General features: G+C 34.0%; 2 protein-coding genes and 2 pseudogenes across 2 annotated transcripts; all 4 read right to left on the bottom strand.

The window, feature by feature from the left end:
• Positions 1-301: 301 nt before the first annotated feature.
• Positions 302-18,704, bottom strand: LOC146906704 (B3 domain-containing transcription factor VRN1-like; annotated as a pseudogene).
• Positions 1,470-2,900, bottom strand: LOC146906707 (uncharacterized). Its single transcript, XM_085724762.1, has 4 exons — positions 2,415-2,900; positions 2,192-2,314; positions 1,892-2,103; positions 1,470-1,767 (listed from the first exon to the last, which is right to left on the bottom strand). Exons 1-3 carry the CDS (start codon positions 2,841-2,843, stop codon positions 1,912-1,914), a joined length of 744 nt encoding a protein of 247 aa, XP_085580888.1. The 5' UTR covers positions 2,844-2,900; the 3' UTR covers positions 1,470-1,767; positions 1,892-1,911.
• Positions 3,784-4,434, bottom strand: LOC146906706 (uncharacterized). Its single transcript, XM_085724763.1, has one exon. The coding sequence runs from the start codon at positions 4,432-4,434 to the stop codon at positions 3,910-3,912; it is 525 nt and encodes a 174-aa protein (XP_085580889.1). The 3' UTR covers positions 3,784-3,909.
• LOC146906705 (uncharacterized) lies at positions 7,988-8,512 on the bottom strand (annotated as a pseudogene).
• Positions 18,705-20,205: the final 1,501 nt, after the last annotated feature.

Genomic DNA, 20,205 nt, shown 5'->3' with positions numbered 1-20,205 from the left:
TATATGATGAAGGTTAACCAAAAAGCAACATCAAAATGAATTTTATGTTCTTTCTATTGCTGTTTCTTTTCTCATTAGGAGCAAATAAATTTCAATTTAAACCTAATTAGTCATACTTGGAGCGAGACGAGTAGAAGTTCTACAATCTAAGTCAAACACTCAAACCTTGTTTTGGCTTTATTTCCTCATGTGCAGAACTTATGGCACCAAAACATTTTATAGCAAGAGTGGATGACCAATTATTATTTTAATCATAAAAAACCACATAACAAAGACTAAAACGAAAACATACTCAAGGGATAATATTAGCCAAAAAGGCATAATAGTCCATTCAGAAACATAACATATACCATCAAGTAATGTCTAGAAATGCAAAATAAAGTTGAGTTTCTTGGTTACAGGAAGTAGACTAATGGTGTTTTCATTTTTTAGTAGTGTTCCTAAAACATATGCACTAGATACATGCAACATTGATTAAGTTTCATTAAGATCTAAAACTCCTTGCTGGTGGTAGTGATTTGATTGTAGACTTGCAGTAATGAGTTCCATTCCCTTTATCCTTATGTAGCTTCTTCTTTCATTTGGAAAGATTCTGCATAGGATGGAAGAATAAATTTATTTGTCAAGTAAACAAAAGAAATAATTTGAAATGAAAATTCAAAATCAATTGATTCTACTTTGAGAAGTTGAACACTTTGTGCTGTCATTGTCTGTATCTCTAAAGATATGAACAATGAAGGTAAGTATAGTGCTAGAGATGAGTTCAAATTTGCAAACATCGCCAACTTTCAAGTTGTTGTCCTTTACAAATGCCTTCCATCCACCTGTGATTTCAAATTGTAGTCCGTTACGAGTCTTCCTGATAGAGTACTTTTCAGGCCAAACTCCTTTATTTAACACCTGAAAATAAATATCTCCTCTCTTCTTATCCAAATCAAAGTGTTTATTACCAAACATACGTGGTATATTCTGCCAATTAAAAGAAAAGACAATGTTAAGGAATAAAAAATCGAAAGTTCTTGTTGATAGTACGATTTTTTAAACGATTTAATATGAAGAACTATGCATGAGCAGTGTTTTTGTACGTTTATCTAATCTTGATGTCACTTGTTAGGATTGTCCATTTGAGCTGGGCACAATTGCTCAACAGGGAACAGTTGGTATCAACGGAAAAATGAAAAGAGAAAGAAAACAGAAAACCTGTATTAATCAAGATCGAAAATATGTATTAATCAGTCACAAAACTCGTTTAATCAAAATTATCTCTTCCCCTCAAGCGTTATTCAAATACTTGTCGAGAATAAACAAAATAACAACAGAACCTATCAATCACCTAACAAACTAATCAAACCACAAAGGCAAGAAGATCACATTAACTTAATTTCAGATCAGGTTAAGATCTAATACACGGTTTCAGCATTCCACAATCATGAATTATGAGACATGAATTTAGCAATGGAAGTAATAAATGACTGTGACATAACAACTTCTAGTCATTCAATGGGAGAAAATACAGACAATGGTTCGCGGATCAAATTAAAAAAGAAACGAAACTCTAAAGGATTCAAGACATAGATATGTTCATATGAAACAGTGAGAGATATCATCCTAGTTACACAGATAGATAGATAACAAACATGAGTGACATAAATACCATGGTACATAAGTCATAAACACCGATCATATTTATATTTATTTATTTAATTAACTACACCTACAAGTCTTTCCAACGCAACCAAAACAAGCATATCCATGGCAGGTAGATTCCTGCAAAAGGAATACATAATCAAGGGTTAGGGGCATACCGGTGTGATTACATATAATGCAGCAGCAGCAGCAAAGTATATGTATGGTAAAATGAAAAGATGGATATGTTGTTATGATTACTAACCATAACCACGGCGGGGTGTATTAGGTTTTAATGACAAACTCTTTGACATCAACATCATCACCATCTTGAACTACATGAGTCTGGAAAGTTGTTAGATCAGGTTTTCCTTTCCCTGTTGCTTGAAAAGTAATGTAATACTCCCTACCAGCAGTTAAAGAAATACCAGCAGGATGGGTACACTTGACAACTTTATGAAACACAAAAGTTGGAGCCTAATTAAATAAGTAAGAAGAATTAGTTTAGTTAATGAACAAACAAACATAACATACTACAATATTATTAAGTATTGAACCAACCAACCTGCTTATTCAAAGCAAACTCGCAGAGTTTTTTGAGAGTAGGGAGCTCATCTTCTTCTAAATCGAGGGGTACAATACCGCCAGTTAAATTGCAACCAGGTGGATGGGCGATAGCATCGTAATTCTGCTTTGTGTTGTCCAGAATCAATCAAAATTAAGAGATTGTTTATAAGTGAAACAAACAATATGAAATGAAATTGAAATTGAAATTGATAGATGCCTACACTTAGATCGCGAGAGAGCTCATCATACTCACGAATTTTAGCCTCACGATCCAACCAAGCCTGGTTCTTAAACACAGAACCATCAGAACGCCGCTTATACATAAATGGTTGACTGTCGTTCTCATACTTGGTCCAATATTCATCATAATCACTATACTCAGAATCGTCTTCTTGCGATTTATCCCCCTTATCCCAGTTATCCTCCTTCTCTTCTTCTTCCTCCTCTTCTTCTTCCAATATCTCCTCCTCCTTCTTCTCCCAGATGATATCCTCCTCCTTCGTCAAGTCCCGCTTATCCTCCTCCTTCGTGAAGTCCCGCTTATCCTTCTCATATGAATCTTCATCGTGTTTCTTTTCTGGTTCCTGTTCCGGTTCCGATTTCACACTTTCTTTGCAGTATTTGGTTGCGCGCAATTCCATTGTCGACATTGAAACACAACACGGAAGGAATGAATGAATCACAATCAGCAATCCACATATACCACCTAACCCTAAACCTATATAAACGAGGACACCCCATTCCATTCCTTTCCTTTTGTTTATACATGAAATGAAATTGAAATTGATAGATGCCTACACTTAGATCGCGAGAGAGCTCATCATACTCACGAATTTTAGCCTCACGATCCAACCAAGCCTGGTTCTTAAACACAGAACCATCAGAATGCCGCTTATACATAAATGGTTGACTGTCGTTCTTATACTTGGTCCAGTATTCCTCATAATCACTATACTCAGAATCGTCTTCTTGTGATTTATCCCCCTTATCCCAGTTATCCTCCTCCTCTTATTCTTCCAATATCTCCTCCTCCTTCTTCTCCCAGATGATATCCTCCTCCTTCGTGAAGTCCTGCTTATCCTTCTCATATGAATCTTCATTGTGTTTCTTTTCGGATCCCAAATATTTGGTTGCGCGCAATTCCATTGTCGACATTGAAAAACACAACACGGAAGGAATGAATGAATCACAATCAGCAATTCACATATACCACCTAACCCTAAACCTATATAAACGAGGACATTCCTTTTCTTTTGGTTTTGGTTTGGGCTGGTCTTGCTTTGTTTATGACCCGCCCAGGCCCAGTAAAATATTGAAAAATATTTTACTTGTGTTTTTTTTTTCCGCTTTTACACTTGGTTCCTAGATTAGAGCTATGTTTTGTTGTTGTTGTTTGAGGTTACTTTGATATTGGTTACTACTTCCTTTGCTTCACAAATCTAAGTTTATTTGTTCGAATTTACAACAAGGTTGTTCCCAAAAAACAGAATCAATGGTCAATGACCAATTTGCTCGCAGTTGCGAGCTGTTTCACTCGCCATTGCGAGTTGAGACAGTTCAAAATTCTGCTCTCTGTTTGCTTTCTGTTTTGAATGTTTTGATGCATGCTCATGACTTCTTAACTTATTATGCATTAAAAACAGTAAATAAACTCACAAAATTGGGTTGCCTCCCAACAAGCGCTTGTTTAACGTCGTTAGCTCGACGCCTTTTTCGTTAGGGTGGCCAAAATGAGACGGACAATACATCATCCTTTGTGTTCCTTCTCTTTGGGAGGAATTGCATGAACTTTAAGTACAGATGATGTGGAGTCCATGTCCTCCTTAACTTTGATTTGAACAAGGCGCAAATTTCATCAATGACCCGGTCTATTTCAGCCTTGCTCACTTTCTTCCCCTTTTGTTCAAATGTTTCTTCCTTGCAAAGTAACTGTTCCTTTTTCTCTACCACCTCTATCACTTCTCCATTATCAACAGTGTTGGCCACTTCAATATTTGACCATTCTTGAGGAAGTTCGTCTTTGTGTGGTGCACCACATTCTTCTAATGTTGTAACTTCCTCATTTTGAACAACAACTTCTTCAACAATCTCTCCAACTCTCTCAAACATGTTTGGATTATTTTCTTGTTCTCTAAGAGTGGATTGATTGTTGGCTTGGCTATCCATGATTTGTGCTTGAATCAACCCAATTTGAAGTGATAAAGTCTTCAATCTTTGGTTGGTATCTTGCATGTTTATCATGGATTGTTGCATGAAGACATTCAAAGTATTTTCAATCACCGAGTATCTTTCATCTTCATAAGAATGTTGAGGATATTGTTGATAGGATTCATACTCGGGTGGAGTATAGAAGTTGAAGTAACCATGATCAGCCATGATTTTGGCTAGGTGGTGATCCTAAAACGGAAACAACTAACAAGAACTTTTCTTTGTTTATCAACAAGGGGTTAGTACAAACAACTTATCAAATAAAGAAAACTATTTACGGATTACGTACAAATGCTTAAAATGATAAATCAATCGTTCTATCTATGATATCTAAACACCAATCCTCGGCAACGACGCCATTTTGATGAATGTAGTTTTGCATCAAACAAGATAAGTATTTGTATCGTCTCCACAGGGATTAGTGCGACATCACGGATATTTCAACATCGAATATCATTCTATGTAAAAAGGGTGATTGTTTGGTTGAATTTACAACTATGTTAACTAATTTGCAAAAAGTAAAAAGATGAGATAAATAAGGATTGAAACTTGTTAGGAGTAGCGTTCCTTAACCAAGCGTCACACGCAACCTAATGATCCATTTGAATTCTAGCTTTATAAACAACATTATCACAATCAATTCTAAACTATCCTTCGTGTCCAAAGCGATATAATTATTTCTAAGTTATCGTTTAAACGTTCGTGTCCAAATCCCTTAAACGATAACAAAGTCGATCAGATAACTTAATCGACCGTGTCCAGCCTGATTAAGCATCCGAAAGAATTTAACTCTTGATTATGGTGATTATCACAAGATTAACAAAGATGTCAAGTAAGTTAACCTAAGATATATTGCTATTCTAGCTCAAGATTCAAGAGTTTGTGTCCAAATCTTCTTGAATCTCATTGAAAGCATTAACACAAGAATAACAACAATATTGAATATAAATTGCTAGAATCATATATTGCAAGATCAAAAGATTACATGTTTAGCAAGGATCAAGTACCTCTCATCCCAACAAAGAGTATTTAGCTACACATCATCATGGAAGCCTTGCAAGGATGGGTTGAAAAGGAAGGAACCATTACACTTGTGATGTCTCAACAAAGGAATAAAGATCCAACTTCCAAAACCACTCTCACTCTATATGTTCTTGCCCTATTTCTCTCTTAAAGAATCTATCTATGAAAGCTTAGAGAAAACTAAGAGAAAACTATATATGATATTCCTAAGACTAATATGAACTATATATCTTCTAAATGAACTTCTCATGACCTTATATTGTCCCTGAGATATTAAGCCCAAAATATCTAGAAAAATATCTTTTAGGAGTGGCAAGTGGGCCACTTGACTTGAGCAAACCGTCCTAACTCGCAACTGCGAGTGAAAGAGCTCGCAATTGCAAGTTCACGCTAATAGCGCCAAAATCGCTAATAGCGAAATTTCTTTAAGCTCCAGATACGCCAATAGCGTATCTCCCTGGACTTTGACACTTCTTTGAACACGCTAATAGCGTAGAACACGCTATTAGCGCCATTTCTTCAAGCTTGCTGGACAGCTTCTGCCATTTTGCACTTTTTCATGATGAATTGGTCTTTGATCAGTGTCTTGAGGCTAATTCCTGCACAAAAGGATAGAGTGATGATAAGTAAAGCGTAATAAGGCATTTAACGCTTATTTCTCGGCTTTTCCTTCAATTACTTGCAAAGCAAGCAACAAAAAGTGCTTAAAATATAACATGAATTTAACACTTCTTGGCATTTATCAAACTCTCCCCAACTTAACTCTTTGTTTGTCCTCAAACAAAAGATTGAAAATCAAACAAGTAAATGACAAGACACAAGTACAAAAGGCTTTTAAAACATTTTCAGATGAATGATTTAAAAGTGAATGCGCGGGCAAGTCTAAGTTTCCAACTAATTTAGAATTCTACTACTAATATGAGATGAGTCCTAAGTACAAAGTTCATGTCAAATATTTCAAAACAATAATATATTTATTTACGAACCACACCTAACACATTTCTATGAAAGTAGATAAACAATTGAAATCAAATGAATGAGGGTTATGAACACACATCCGGCAATCAAGTTAACATTCCAATCAAATTATGTGTCCATCCAAATATCGTTTCAAAAGGCATAAAAACATGGATCAAAAGGTCTTTGAGGGTTATAACTTGCCTTGGCTACAAAAGAAATGTCATATGTGGGGAAATTGAAATCAAAAAGCCTGTCAAAGAGGAACATTCCTTGTATCAACCATTAAAATTCACAATCTTTCCTACCAATCATTACAAACCCTTGGTGCTTAAACATGAAGCACTTTGATCTTGACAACTTATTCTATTTTTGGATTTTTCTTTCTTTTTCTCTTTTTCTTTTTCTTTTCATGTACACATTGTTTTTCTTTTCTTTTTGTATTTACAACAACATGTTGTCTTGATCAAAGATAAAATTACACCATAGTACTTGACATAAGATTTACATCTACCTTCTCTCCCCAACTTGAATCAAAATACACCCTATTTGAATGTTCCTTTACTCTAAGGCAAAATGGATAAATAACAATGAAAGTTTAGGGTTCAACAATTAAAAACATATCAGAGTCCTAAAGTGCGTCAAAAATGAACTGGATATTGAAAAGTTTAAAGGCAAATTCATCAAGCATTGTGCTTATTAATTGACAGTTCATAATTGAGGACTCCGATTCATTTGGCTCAAGTGGGTTAGCAAGTACTCGCTCTTCTCACAAGGTAGGCTATTTGTGGTCAAGTAAGTTTCACTCATAAACAAAAATATGCCTTGATCACTTCCATGCCTTCACACAATTTACAACAAATATTGGATTTAACATAAAACAACCGAGTTAAACAATGAATACCGGTCTCCTTGCATATGTACAAACATTTGAGGTTTCCTCACTTTTAGCTAGTACTAAGTGGTTCACAAGCAAACACAGTATTGCGAAGAACTAAATGACATGAAATTTACACAAAGTACCCGTTCCATATTCGAGTAAAAACCTAGAAAAACTGGAAACTTGTACCTTGGCTTTGCGCTTTTGATCACAACTATGAATTGTTAATCATCTGAGATTTGAAATTAAGCAAGAGTGATACAAAAGAAACTTCCATAATTAAAATGAAGTACTAAATTAACCAAAAGTGAAAACACATAATTTTAACTAACAAAAGATAACTATATACAATACTAAAAATGAATACTAACATCACTATACTAATTAAGAACAATTGTCATCACACGCCAATATCCAAAAAATGATTAAAACTGGCCAAACTGCAGCTACTCGCAGTTGCGAGCAGCTTTACTCGCAGTTGCGAGCTAAGAGGCAGTCAAAAATGGTCAATGACCAATTTGCTCGCAGTTGCGAGCTGTTTCACTTGCCATTGCGAGTTGAGACAGTTCAGAATTCTGCTCTCTGTTTGCTTTCTGTTTTGAATGTTTTGATGCATGCTCATGACTTCTTAACTTATTATGCATTAAAAACAGTAAATAAACTCACAAAATTGGGTTGCCTCCCAACAAACGCTTGTTTAACGTCGTTAGCTCGACGCCTTTTTCGTTAGGGTGGCCAAAATGAGACGGACAATACATCATCCTTTGTGTTCCTTCCCTTTGGGAGGAATTCCATGAACATTAAGTACAGATGATGTGGAGTCCATGTCCTCCTTAACTTTGATTTGAACAAGGCGCAAATTTCATCAATGACCCGGTCTATTTCAGCCTTGCTCACTTTCTTCCCCTTTTGTTCAAATGTTTCTTCCTTGCTAAGTAACCGTTCCTTTTTCTCTACCACCTCTATCACTTCTCCATCATCAACAGTGTTGGCCACTTCAATATTTGACCTTTCTTGAGGAATTTCGTCTTTGTGTGGTGCACCACATTCTTCTAATGTTGTAACTTCCTCATTTTGAACAACAACTTCTTCAACAATCTCTCCAACTCTCTCAAACATGTTTGGATTATTTTCTTGTTCTCTAAGAGTGGATTGATTGTTGGCTTGGCTATCCATGATTTATGCTTGAATCAACCCAATTTGAAGTGATAAAGTCTTCAATCTTTGGTTGGTATCTTGCATGTTTATCATGGATTGTTGCATGAAGACATTCAAAGTATTTTCAATCACCGAGTATCTTTCATCTTCATAAGAATGTTGAGGATATTGTTGATAGGATTCATACTCGGGTGGAGTATAGAAATTGAAGTAACCATGATCAGCCATGATTTTGGCTAGGTGGTGATCCTAAAACGGAAACAACTAACAAGAACTTTTCTTTGTTTATCAACAAGGGGTTAGTACAAACAACTTATCAAATAAATAAAACTATTTACAGATTATGTACAAATGCTTAAAATGATAAATCAATCGTTCTATCTATGAAATCTAAACACCAATCCCCGGCAACGGCGCCATTTTGATGAATGTAGTTTTGCATCAAACAAGATAAGTATTTGTATCGTCTCCACAGGGATTAGTGCGACATCACGGATATTTCAACATCGAATATCATTCTAAGTAAAAAGGGTGATTGTTTGGTTGAATTTACAACTATGTTAACTAATTTGTAAAAAGTAAAAAGATGAGATAAATAAGGATTGAAACTTGTTAGGAGTAGCGTTCCTTAACCAAGCGTCACACGCAACCTAATGATCCATACGAATTCTAGCTTTATAAACAACATTATCACAATCAATTCTAAACTATCCTTCGTGTCCAAAGCGATATAATTATTTCTACGTTATCGTTTAAACATTCGTGTCCAAATCCCTTAAACGATAACAAAGTCGATCGGATAACTTAATCGACCGTGTCCAGCCTGATTAAGCATCCGAAAGCATTTAAATCTTGATTATGGTGATTATCACAAGATTAACAAAGATGTCAAGTAAGTTAACCTAAGATATATTGCTATTCTAGCTCAAGATTCAAGAGTTTGTGTCCAAATCTTCTTGAATCTCATTGAAAGCATTAACACAAGAATAACAACAATATTGAATATAAATTGCTAGAATCATATATTGCAAGATCAAAAGATTACATGTTTAGCAAGGATCAAGTACCTCTCATCCCAACAAAGAGTATTTAGCTACACATCATCATGGAAGCCTTGCAAGGATGGGTTGAAAAGGAAGGAACCATTACACTTGTGATGTCTCAACAAAGGAATAAAGATCCAACTTCCAAAACCACTCTCACTCTATATGTTCTTGCCCTATTTCTCTCTTAAAGAATCTATCTATGAAAGCTTAGAGAAAACTAAGAGAAAACTATATATGATATTCCTAAGACTAATATGAACTATATATCTTCTAAATGAATTTCTCATGACCTTATATTGTCCCTGAGATATTAAGCCCAAAATATCTAGAAAAATATCTTTTAGGAGTGGCAAGTGGGCCACTTGACTTGAGCAAACCGTCCTAACTCGCAACTGCGAGTGAAAGAGCTCGCAATTGCAAGTTCACGCTAATAGCGCCAAAATCGCTAATAGCGAAATTTCTTTAAGCTCAAGAGACGCCAATAGCGTATCTCCCTGGACTTTGACACTTCTTTGAACACGCTAATAGCGTAGAACACGCTATTAGCGCCATTTCTTCAAGCTTGCTGGACAGCTTCTGCCATTTTGCACTTTTTCATGATGAATTGGTCTTTGATCAGTGTCTTGAGGCTAATTCCTGCACAAAAGGATAGAGTGATGATAAGTAAAGCGTAATAAGGCATTTAATGCTTATTTCTCGGCTTTTCCTTCAATTACTTGCAAAGCAAGCAACAAAAAGTGCTTAAAATATAACATGAATTTAACACTTCTTGGCATTTATCAGATATCAAACTGTAGTCCTGTACTGGACTTCCTGATAGAAAACCTAGTAGGCCAAACTCCTTCATTTAACACCTGAAAGTAAATATCTCCTCTTTTCTTCTCCAAATCAAAGTGTCTATTACCAAACATACGTGGTATATTCTGCCAAACAAAAGAAAAAACAAATGTTAATGCATAAAAAATGTGTGGTATACTCTAATTATTCTTAGTCAGTACATACATAGTCGTTATTTTTATTTGTAGAAGCCAAACTAGCCCACCAAAATTGCACCGAGGTAAATTGTATCCGAGACCTTAAGAGGAGCACACTCTAAGGTCTAAAGCCAAAACCACGTTAAATTATTTTTAAATTATCATTTTATATATTTCTCACACCTTAAGCTAGTAAACAACTAGAGAAAGATTTGGTTATTGGTTCTACGAGCAAAATATGTCATTGTAACTTACCATTAGAAATCTATGTTCAACGTATGATGCACGCATGACAGCAACAAAGGATGGATTTCTTATTTTGAAAGATTTTGCTCTTTCAAGAGTTGGAACTTTCTCTGCAGCAGTAATCACTTGTTTTCCTGCAAAATTGGAACATTATCAGACACATATTTCATGATCATCTTCCAGGTTCCTAAAAATCAAGACCTGCTAAAATTCAATGCCTACTATACTTAACATGAGATGCCTACTAGATTTAATGCATACTATGAACTTCCTCCCTTGACACTTCAAGAAAAGAAAAAAAATGATAATATGAAATGAAGAGAACAAAAGCTAATAGTTTATGTTAATTTGTGAGCTTTCATAAGACAATGAAGACGTAAAATATATTTTTTTACCTTTGGACTTCTTTTGTGATTTCCCAACTTTAACACAACTACTACTTCCAAATTCAAAGGAGGAGTTAGCTTTTCTCTTTTGAGCTGCTCTACAATTTTTACCATTTAGAGAAATATTTCCTTGATCATTGGAGACCGTTTTAGCTTCAACTCTTTTGGAAGGGTAATTTGTCTCCAAGGCACTCTTTTCAAAAATATTTACCTCAAAATTGGAAGTTTTTTCATATCTAAAAAGCAGAAGATGGCCATGAGCTAGAGAGTGATGCTCTGCAAATTCTTTCTAACCCTTTTCAAACCATACCTTGCCATCACTTTTTACCAAATTTAATTTCCATTTTCCACCATTTGGAGTCTTTAGACATGTTTCTTTTGGTAGACTTTTTCCACATTTCTCCACAAATTGTCTTGGCATCATCTGTCAATTAATTACACCATATTAATTTGTACGATAGAAATCATAAAATCATTTTGTATTACTTTAGAAATCATATTAATTCGAATACTAAGATGATATGGTAGATGCAACTAAAAATGAAATGAACAATAAGCAATTTGTCATTTTATGATTTGATAGGTCACGGGTAGGAACATAAAAGCGTAAACAAAGAGTAACTATCACATGACATTTATATATCACTATCCTTTTGTTATGTCATCATAAGGTGTTCCTGTGAAGTAATACTCCCTCCGTCTCTTAAATATTGACGTTTTAAAAAAGAAAAAAGGTAGCAGAATTATAGTCGCTTTATGATTTTAATGTGGAATTTTAGTCTTATAAGTTATTAACGTTACAATTTGGTCCCTTTATGTCATCTTCCGTCAACCAAATAAATCCCCACTGTCAAAACCGTTAAACCAATGTCTAAGGTGGATACACATTGCAAGGTTTCACGTCACCGTTCACATGTGTTTATTTAACGTTTTGGCAAAAGACCGGCGGTGAGGATTTATTAGGCTAACATATACTAACTTAAGGGACCAAATTGTAACGTCAATAACTTATGGGACCAAAATGTAACCAACAAATAACTTAAGAACCAAATCATTAATTAAGCCTAAGTTTTTACAGCTTTGCCTCTGATGCATTTGACTCCTCCTCTATCGGTAACTGCACGCTTCTTTTTTGAAAAAAGCCATCTTGAGCCATGTGGGAAAGAATTGGCTCTTGGCAGATGAAAGAATTGGCTTGGTTGCATTTATATCAGCTTTGTATTTAATGCATTAATGTGTGTTGTTTTTGGATTTCCAAACTGTTGTATTTGGATTTCCAAATTCTATTATTTACCGAAGTTGTTACTAGGTTGAGTCACGACCAGGTCGCTCTCTTTAAGACGTTTCGTGGCACTACCCAAAATTGTTCAAGGTAGACTATCAACCACGCCGCCTCCAGGATAAAACAAGCCCAGCTACAATTGTTCGATTAACTACTGCACTGTAGAAAATCGTTCGCGAATTACACCGTCAAATATGGTACTAAGACCACTCTTTAACACTGAAACCACTTTAATATGGTATTATTACCATTCTATTATGGTGCTAAGACCACTCAAATATGGTGTTTCCACCATTCTAACCTTTAAGTTCTCCAAACTATCAATATGGTACTATGACCACTCAAATATGGTGTTACCACCATTTATCCTCAAATAAAATTATAGAATAATTTTTATATACCGTTAAGATCATTCTTGATTCCGACGGGACATTGTTTATTCCAAATAGGGACTATGATCTTAAAAGTACTTTTTATTCCGAAGGGACATATATTATCGAAGGGGCTATGAACTTAAGACCATTCTTAATTCCGAAGGGACATTAAACTGAAAAGGGACTATGGTCTTAAGAACACTCTTAATTCTAAAGGGACAGAAAGGAGTAGAAAAAGGAGAAGGACTTGTTAAACAAGTCGAAGGAGGGAGAAGAGATGAAAGACTCGTCAACACAAGTCAAAAAGGGGAGAAGAGAGAAAGAGTTCCCGACAACTCAATGAAACTCTTTGGTGTATGGAATGCATTGTGTGAGCTCTTTATTTATAGAGAAAATTCACAACTAATAAGTGAGAAACTTTGGGAACAAGTAATACATTACTTTGTCATTAAGTAATTCACATATTAGATCTAGTACAAAAATATCTCAATTGAGTACCAAAATATATTAGATTTAGTACAAAAATATTTTAGCAAAACTTGGGGACTAAGAAAGCACTTTCTAATAATGATTAAATTAATTATTTAATTTATCATTTCCAAATAATAAAATATATATCAATATATATTTTTCTCTAGTGCTTATGTACCCCCCATTAATTAGAGGTACACCCCCACTATATAAACACTACTAATGTGTGTGTTTCATCCGATGTGGGACTTCCACTTTTTTCAATTCACACAACACTAGTTCTACCCAACATGGGAATTTGTGTTTAGTCTTTTTTAACTCAATTTCCACACATGTTCCTACAATCCCCCACTTGAACTTTAAAAATGGTTTCATAAATAACATCAAAAACGTCTCCATAAGATTTGCTAATAAACAAAGGTGTCGCCTACAACTTGAACCTTTGCATAGCGAGTAAAATTCTGATTAACAAGAGTTGCTTACAACATTGAACTCTATCTCAGACATAGAACCCACACACAAACCTTTTCGTAAGGTGTATTCTAAAAGCCCGTGTGTTTATGGCCTTGCACGTGTATCCCGGTTTTAACGAACGCTCTAGGTATTCTGCCCCGAATCCCATAGGAACCGGCCCTTAGTTCCACATTCGTATAGGTGAGCCTATCAAGAGTACTCATGTAGTATGTACTCCACTCCAAATAGAGTATAGATCTCATTAAGAGTTTCTATTATCTCATCCTTCTATCGCTGCAGGATTCATGCTTTCTTAATTTTCCTATAACATGTCCTATCACTTGTGACTTGTTATTACCCATTGAACCTATTTCTTGGGATCTCCAGTCATGTAGGTCGGGTTACCATCACTTGTGACCTTTGGGCATTAGTCTCATCCTATTGGATGTGTTTAGGACTTTCTTTTTAGTAATTCCTTTTGTCAAAGGATTGACTAATTCTTTATCAGTACGTACATGATCTACTTTAACCCTTCCTTTTGAGAGTAGCTAGCTCTCTAATCCTTTATGTGTTCGTGACTTAATAATCGTCTCTTACCATTGTGGTAACGATTCTCAATTTTGTAACAGCTGCAAACTATCACAATAAATTAACACTTCTGGAAACAGTTTTACCCACTAAGGGTTCTCAACTAGAAAGTATCTTATCAACTTTCTTCTTCACTAGTTTTCTCTAGTGTTCTCATCCCATATACATTCCATAGTGGACAGAGTCAATATCATTTGTTTCAACAAACAACTCATACAGTGATGCTCAATTTGCAGTCACTGGTCGCTTTAAGACTCATCTGAAGGATGTTCTATTTTGTATCTTGTAACATTCAAGTACAATAGGTTACTCCTCATATAGTAATCCTAGAGTCATAGTCTTCTTAAGGCACCTCATGACTCTTTCTATAGCATGGCAATGTTTCTCATCCGTTTACTAGTAAACTTGCACAAGAGTTTCGCGACATCGGCAATGTCGGATCTAATACATTCAGTGGCATACCTAAGTACAGCCAATGATGCTCGCATATTCTGTTTTTCTAACTCCATCTCAAGTGTTCTTACACTTGGATCATAATATATGATTGCAAGTTTACGATGAAATAATAATATTTCCTTAAGAACTTCTCAACTTTGTGAGATTTATCAAAAAAAAAAAAAATCTTTTTTTTTCTGATCTAGTAATCTTGAAACCAAGAATTACTTCAACTTTGTCTAGGTCTTTCTTATCAATGTTATTGATAAACAATGATTTCACATAATTCATAACACGAATCTTTAAATCAAATATGAGCAAGTCGTCTTTATAGAGACTTATGATCGTGCAAATATTATTTGTCACTTTCATTCACTTTATAATCATTCGATAGCATTAGAATGTCAAATTTTTCATGTCATTCCTTAAGAGTTTATTTTAGACCATACAAATAATTATCTAACTTACAGACCTTGTTTTCTTGTCCATGAATCGCAAAACTTTCAGGTTGTTTCATATAGATTTCTTCTTCTAGTTCACCATAAAAAGAGGCAACTTTCACATCCATTTGGAGTACTATCGAGTTATGAACGGCGGCTAAAGGGACTAGTACTCTTATGGATATGATTTTCGTGACTGGTGAATGAATGTCGAAGAAGTCTATATTTTTCTCTTTGTCTAAAACATTTGACTACAAGGAGAGCCTTGTATTCATCAACCGTACCATCAGGTTTTAGTTTCCTTTTCCAAAATCCAAATACAACCGATTGGTTTTGCAACTATGAGACAAGTCAACCAAGTGTCATGTTTTGTTAGACTCTAGAAAATCCATTTCATCGTTTATTGCTTCTTGCCATAATTCAACATCCAATGAGGATATAGCTTCTTTAAGGCATAATGGATCTTCTTCCAATGTATAAACCATAAGGTCCATACTCATTAGCAATTCTTGCTTTCTTACCTCTTTGAGGTTCTATAACATCCCGTACGATGTTCTCATAACTATTTCTAATTACATGAATGTGATTAGATATAGTGCCCCCACTAGCTCTTAATTTTTAGAAGGGAATTTATTTTGCCCCCACTAATGTCATGCTCCCACTTAGAGCCCCCACTAGTGCCCCCACTATTCTTTAATTTACAGGGGTACTTACTTCATAGAAATCAGCATCTTTTAATTCTATGATCACTTTAACATTTAGGTCCTAAAACCTATATGCTTCGTTATTTATAACATACCTAATGAATACACATTCATAGGCTCTACTAGTGAGTTTAACTCTCTTGGGGTCCTGAAGCCAAATATAGTCCGGACAATCCCAAGTTCAAAAATAAGACAAGTTGGATTGTCTTTTCTTCAAAAATTTCTTAATTAGAATTTTTGTTCTTAGACTTGGGTACTCTATAAATTTCAATTTTCGTTATAAAAATTGAACATTCAAGCATGTCAATTTTATTTTCCAAAATTCACAGTCATCAATAAATATGATAAAAATATCATTTTATCATTTCTAATTTATGTGTCATCAAATTCACACATATAATAATTTATTATGTTTAGAGATTCATATTCTCTAAATTCTGATTTATATGAACTTTTGGTTCATATATCTTGACTGCAATAAATAAAATTGTTCAATCATATAACTTTAGAATTAAGTTTAAGTTACTCAAGTTTAAAATTAAACACTTGTTCGTGATCAATTTTGATATGTCAAATATTAAAATCACACAACTAATAAAATAGAAGGAGAATTTTAATTTTGAATCTACCATTAAAGGTGCAATCTTTTTCCACAAGAATGCATAGAGTACAAGTCACTAGACCTGATCTTATAGGATCAAAATCCTAAAATAATTGAGTGCTCGAGTTCATATTTATAATCAAAATCATAACGATACGCTTATGCTTTAATTTACCAAAAAATAGTTCAATGTGAAAATTGAAATTGGTTTTGGTAAAGCAGGCACATTATGTTTCTGACGTGGTACACTCAACCTTCAAATTTAGGACCTTAGCATCACTTTCATTTGCCATCGCCCAATACAAAAGAAATTGATACTTGACCGACGATTTGCTGTTGCCACTAGTTTGTTATGTCATATTTTTGTATTTGCAAATTTTCAAGTAGAGAATTTAAGGACGATGCGTCAAACAAAGCAACACAAGAGGGTTCTAATCTCAAAATAGCTAAAGGTATTTATTCAGAATGCGGTTCTGACTTTTGAATATAAATTTCAAAGCCGCATATGTGAATTTCTTAGTGTTGTTGTTTATAACAACAATCACTTCATTGTTTCAGTCGAAAGATGTAATTCTATAGCTTGATTTATCCTTCTTGTATTTAGGGACAACGAAATCTCAATAAGTAATTTCTTCAGTAGACATAGCATATCGAAACGTCTTAAAATTGTTGTTTTTGGATTTCCAAACTGTTGTATTTGGATTTCCAAATTCTATTATCTACCGAAGTTGTTACTAGGTTGAGTCACGACCAGGTCGCTCTCTTTAAGACGTTTCGTGGCACTACCCAAAATTGTGCAAGGTAGACTATCAACCACGCCGCCTCCAGGATAAAACAAGCTCAACTACAACTGTTCGATTAACTACTGCACTGTAGAAAATCGTTCGAGAATTACACCGTCAAATATGGTACTAAGACCACTCTTTAATACTGAAACCACTTTAATATGGTATTATTACCATTCTATTATGGTGCTAAGACCACTCAAATATGGTGTTTCCACCATTCTAACCTTTAAGTTCTCCAAACTATCAATATGGTACTATGACCACTCAAATATGGTGTTACCACCATTTATCCTCAAATAAAATTATAGAATAATTTTTATATACCGTTAAGATCATTCTTGATTCCGACGGGACATTGTTTATTCCAAATAGGGACTATGATCTTAAAAGTACTTTTTATTCTTAAGGGACATATATTATCGAAGGGACTATGAACTTAAGACCATTCTTAATTCCGAAGGGACATTAAACCGAAAAGGGACTATGGTCTTAAGAACACTCTTAATTCCGAAGGGACAAAAAGGAGTAGAAAAAGGAGAAGGACTTGTTAAACAAGTCGAAGGAGGGAGAAGAGATGAAAGACTCGTCAACACAACTCAAAGGGGAGAAGAGAGAAAGAGTTCCCGACAACTCAATGAAACTCTTTGGTGTATGGAATGCACTGTGTGAGCTCTCTATTTATAGAGAAAATTCACAACTAATAAGTGAGAAACTTTGGGAACAAGTAATACATTACTTTGTCATTAAGTAATTCACATATTAGATCTAGTACAAAAATATCTCAATTGAGTACCAAAATATATTAGATTTAGTACAAAATTATTTTAGCAAAACTTGGGAACTAAGAAAGCACTTTCTAATAATGATTAAATTAATTATTTAATTTATCATTTCCAAATAATAAAATATATATCAATATATATTTTTCTCTAGTGCTTATGTACCCCCCATTAATTAGAGGTACACCCCCACTATATAAACACTACTAATGTGTGTGTTCCATCCGATGTGGGACTTCCACTATTTTCAAATCACACAACACTAGTTCTACCCAACATGAGAATTTGTGTTTAGTCTTTTTTAACTCAATTTCCACACATGTTCCAACAATGTGACTTTTAATCTTTCTAATAATTTAACTTTAAGTAAATGTGACTTTAAATAATAAAAAAAAGTGAGGTTAATTTAGTAAAATTAGTATGTCTCTTGGCTAATTTATTGCATTTCTTAATTTGTGTGTAAAAACCTTTAACGACTAATATTGTGAGACGGAGGGAGTAATAAAGTTTGCAGTTTGCACTAAGCTCTCGTATTTCTTCAAGCCAAATACAAAGTAACAAACATGCTCTTTTATAAAAAAAAAAAAACAATAAAAAAATAACATTATCAAAGAATCTAAAGGCTTACAAGCTTTCCTTGGTGAAGGTTTTGAGCAAGTATGATCTTGAAAAAGTGAATTGGCTTCACTTCATAAATTTCACTAGCCATGATCTTGCCTAATATAAAGGTATAAAATCTTATCTTATGAATGAGTGAGTACTGTTTGGAGATAATGAAGTTTAGATGCCAAGAGGAATAACTAAACTACGATTTTCCATATTCCATATTAATTGGAAGATTGATTTGTTTTAATTAAAACTCTTGATTACTATACCCCTACTATTTTCTACGGGCAAAGATCCTCTCCATTTATAACTTTTTCCATTTGTTGCAATTTGGAGAGAGATAAACAAAAAAAAAAAAAAAAATGGTGAGTCTTATCACTAAGTGGATCCCACCATGATTATTTTTTATGTGTCTATCTCTTTCCAAATGGAGAGGCTCTTGACCCCTTTTCTACAAAAGCTTTAATTCATTATTCTACCGGATCAAAGCTCAAGGGTTCTTTTTTTCTTTTAGAGGGAAGCTCGAGGCTTCTTGGAACACGAACACGTAACAGAAAATCATTTATTCAAGAAAATGAGAAACAGAACATCACATCTAAAGTGTTTGTTTACTCTCTCCGTTTCAAAATGAGTGTCATTTTAGATGTTTACACACATATTAAGAAATGCAATGATTAAGAGAAAGAGAATGGTTATTTTACCAAATTATCCTTATTAACTATTGGTTAGTTTTAAAAGTAATACTTTGGAAGTAGTGTGCAGAGTATTAATTGGAGGGTACAATTGAAAATAAAAAGTTATTATTGCATTGGAAACTGAAAGTGACATTCATTTTGAAACAATTTTTTTTGGCTAAAGCGACACTCATTTTGAAACGGAGAGAGTATTTTTTTTAAGGTCTTGTTAACAAGTATCCTAAAAGCACTCTTTAAAGATTCTTAATTAAAAAAATGTTTATTGAAAAAGTTAAATAATTTAATTTTCAATGCATTAAATTCATCACTTTCTATCAAAACTTACTACTCCTTCCGTTTCAAAATGAGTGTTGTTTTAGGTGTTTACACACATAGTAAGAAATGCAATCATTAAAAGAAAGAGAATGGTTATTTTACCAAATTATCCTTATTAACTATTGGTTAGTTTTAAAAGTAATATTTTAAAAGTAGTGTGCAGAGTATTAATTGGAGGGTACAATTGAAAAGAAAAAGTTATTATTGCATTGGAAACTGAAAGTGACATTCATTTTGAAACAATTTTTTTCCCTAAAACGACACTCATTTTGAAACGAAGAGAGTATTTAAGATTGTTAAAGAGTGTCATAAGGCACTTGATATCATTTCCCTTCTTTTTAAACGAAAAAATAGCATATATACAAGATCAATGTCAATAATTAAAAATTGTGCATATTTTGAAAGCAGTGATTTTTAAACGATCACTATATAAAACTTTTGTGGCAATTTTCCTTTTCTTCTTTTTTATTGGTAAAAAACAATAAAGAGAGGAAATAAATATCATTTCTCATCTTTTTATTAGTGTCCTCACACAAAAGGGGTATGATATCGGTTTTTTTTTTCGATTTTTGAGAGAAAATAAATTCGAGTGAATAAAAAGTA

Source organism: Medicago sativa, chromosome 7 (assembly GCF_051527215.1).
Source record: "Medicago sativa cultivar Bolivia chromosome 7, Bolivia_mono, whole genome shotgun sequence".
Classification (NCBI taxonomy): Eukaryota; Viridiplantae; Streptophyta; class Magnoliopsida; order Fabales; family Fabaceae; genus Medicago; species Medicago sativa.
Note: the sequence above shows the minus strand (reverse complement) of the source record. Positions and strands in the feature narration are given on the sequence as shown.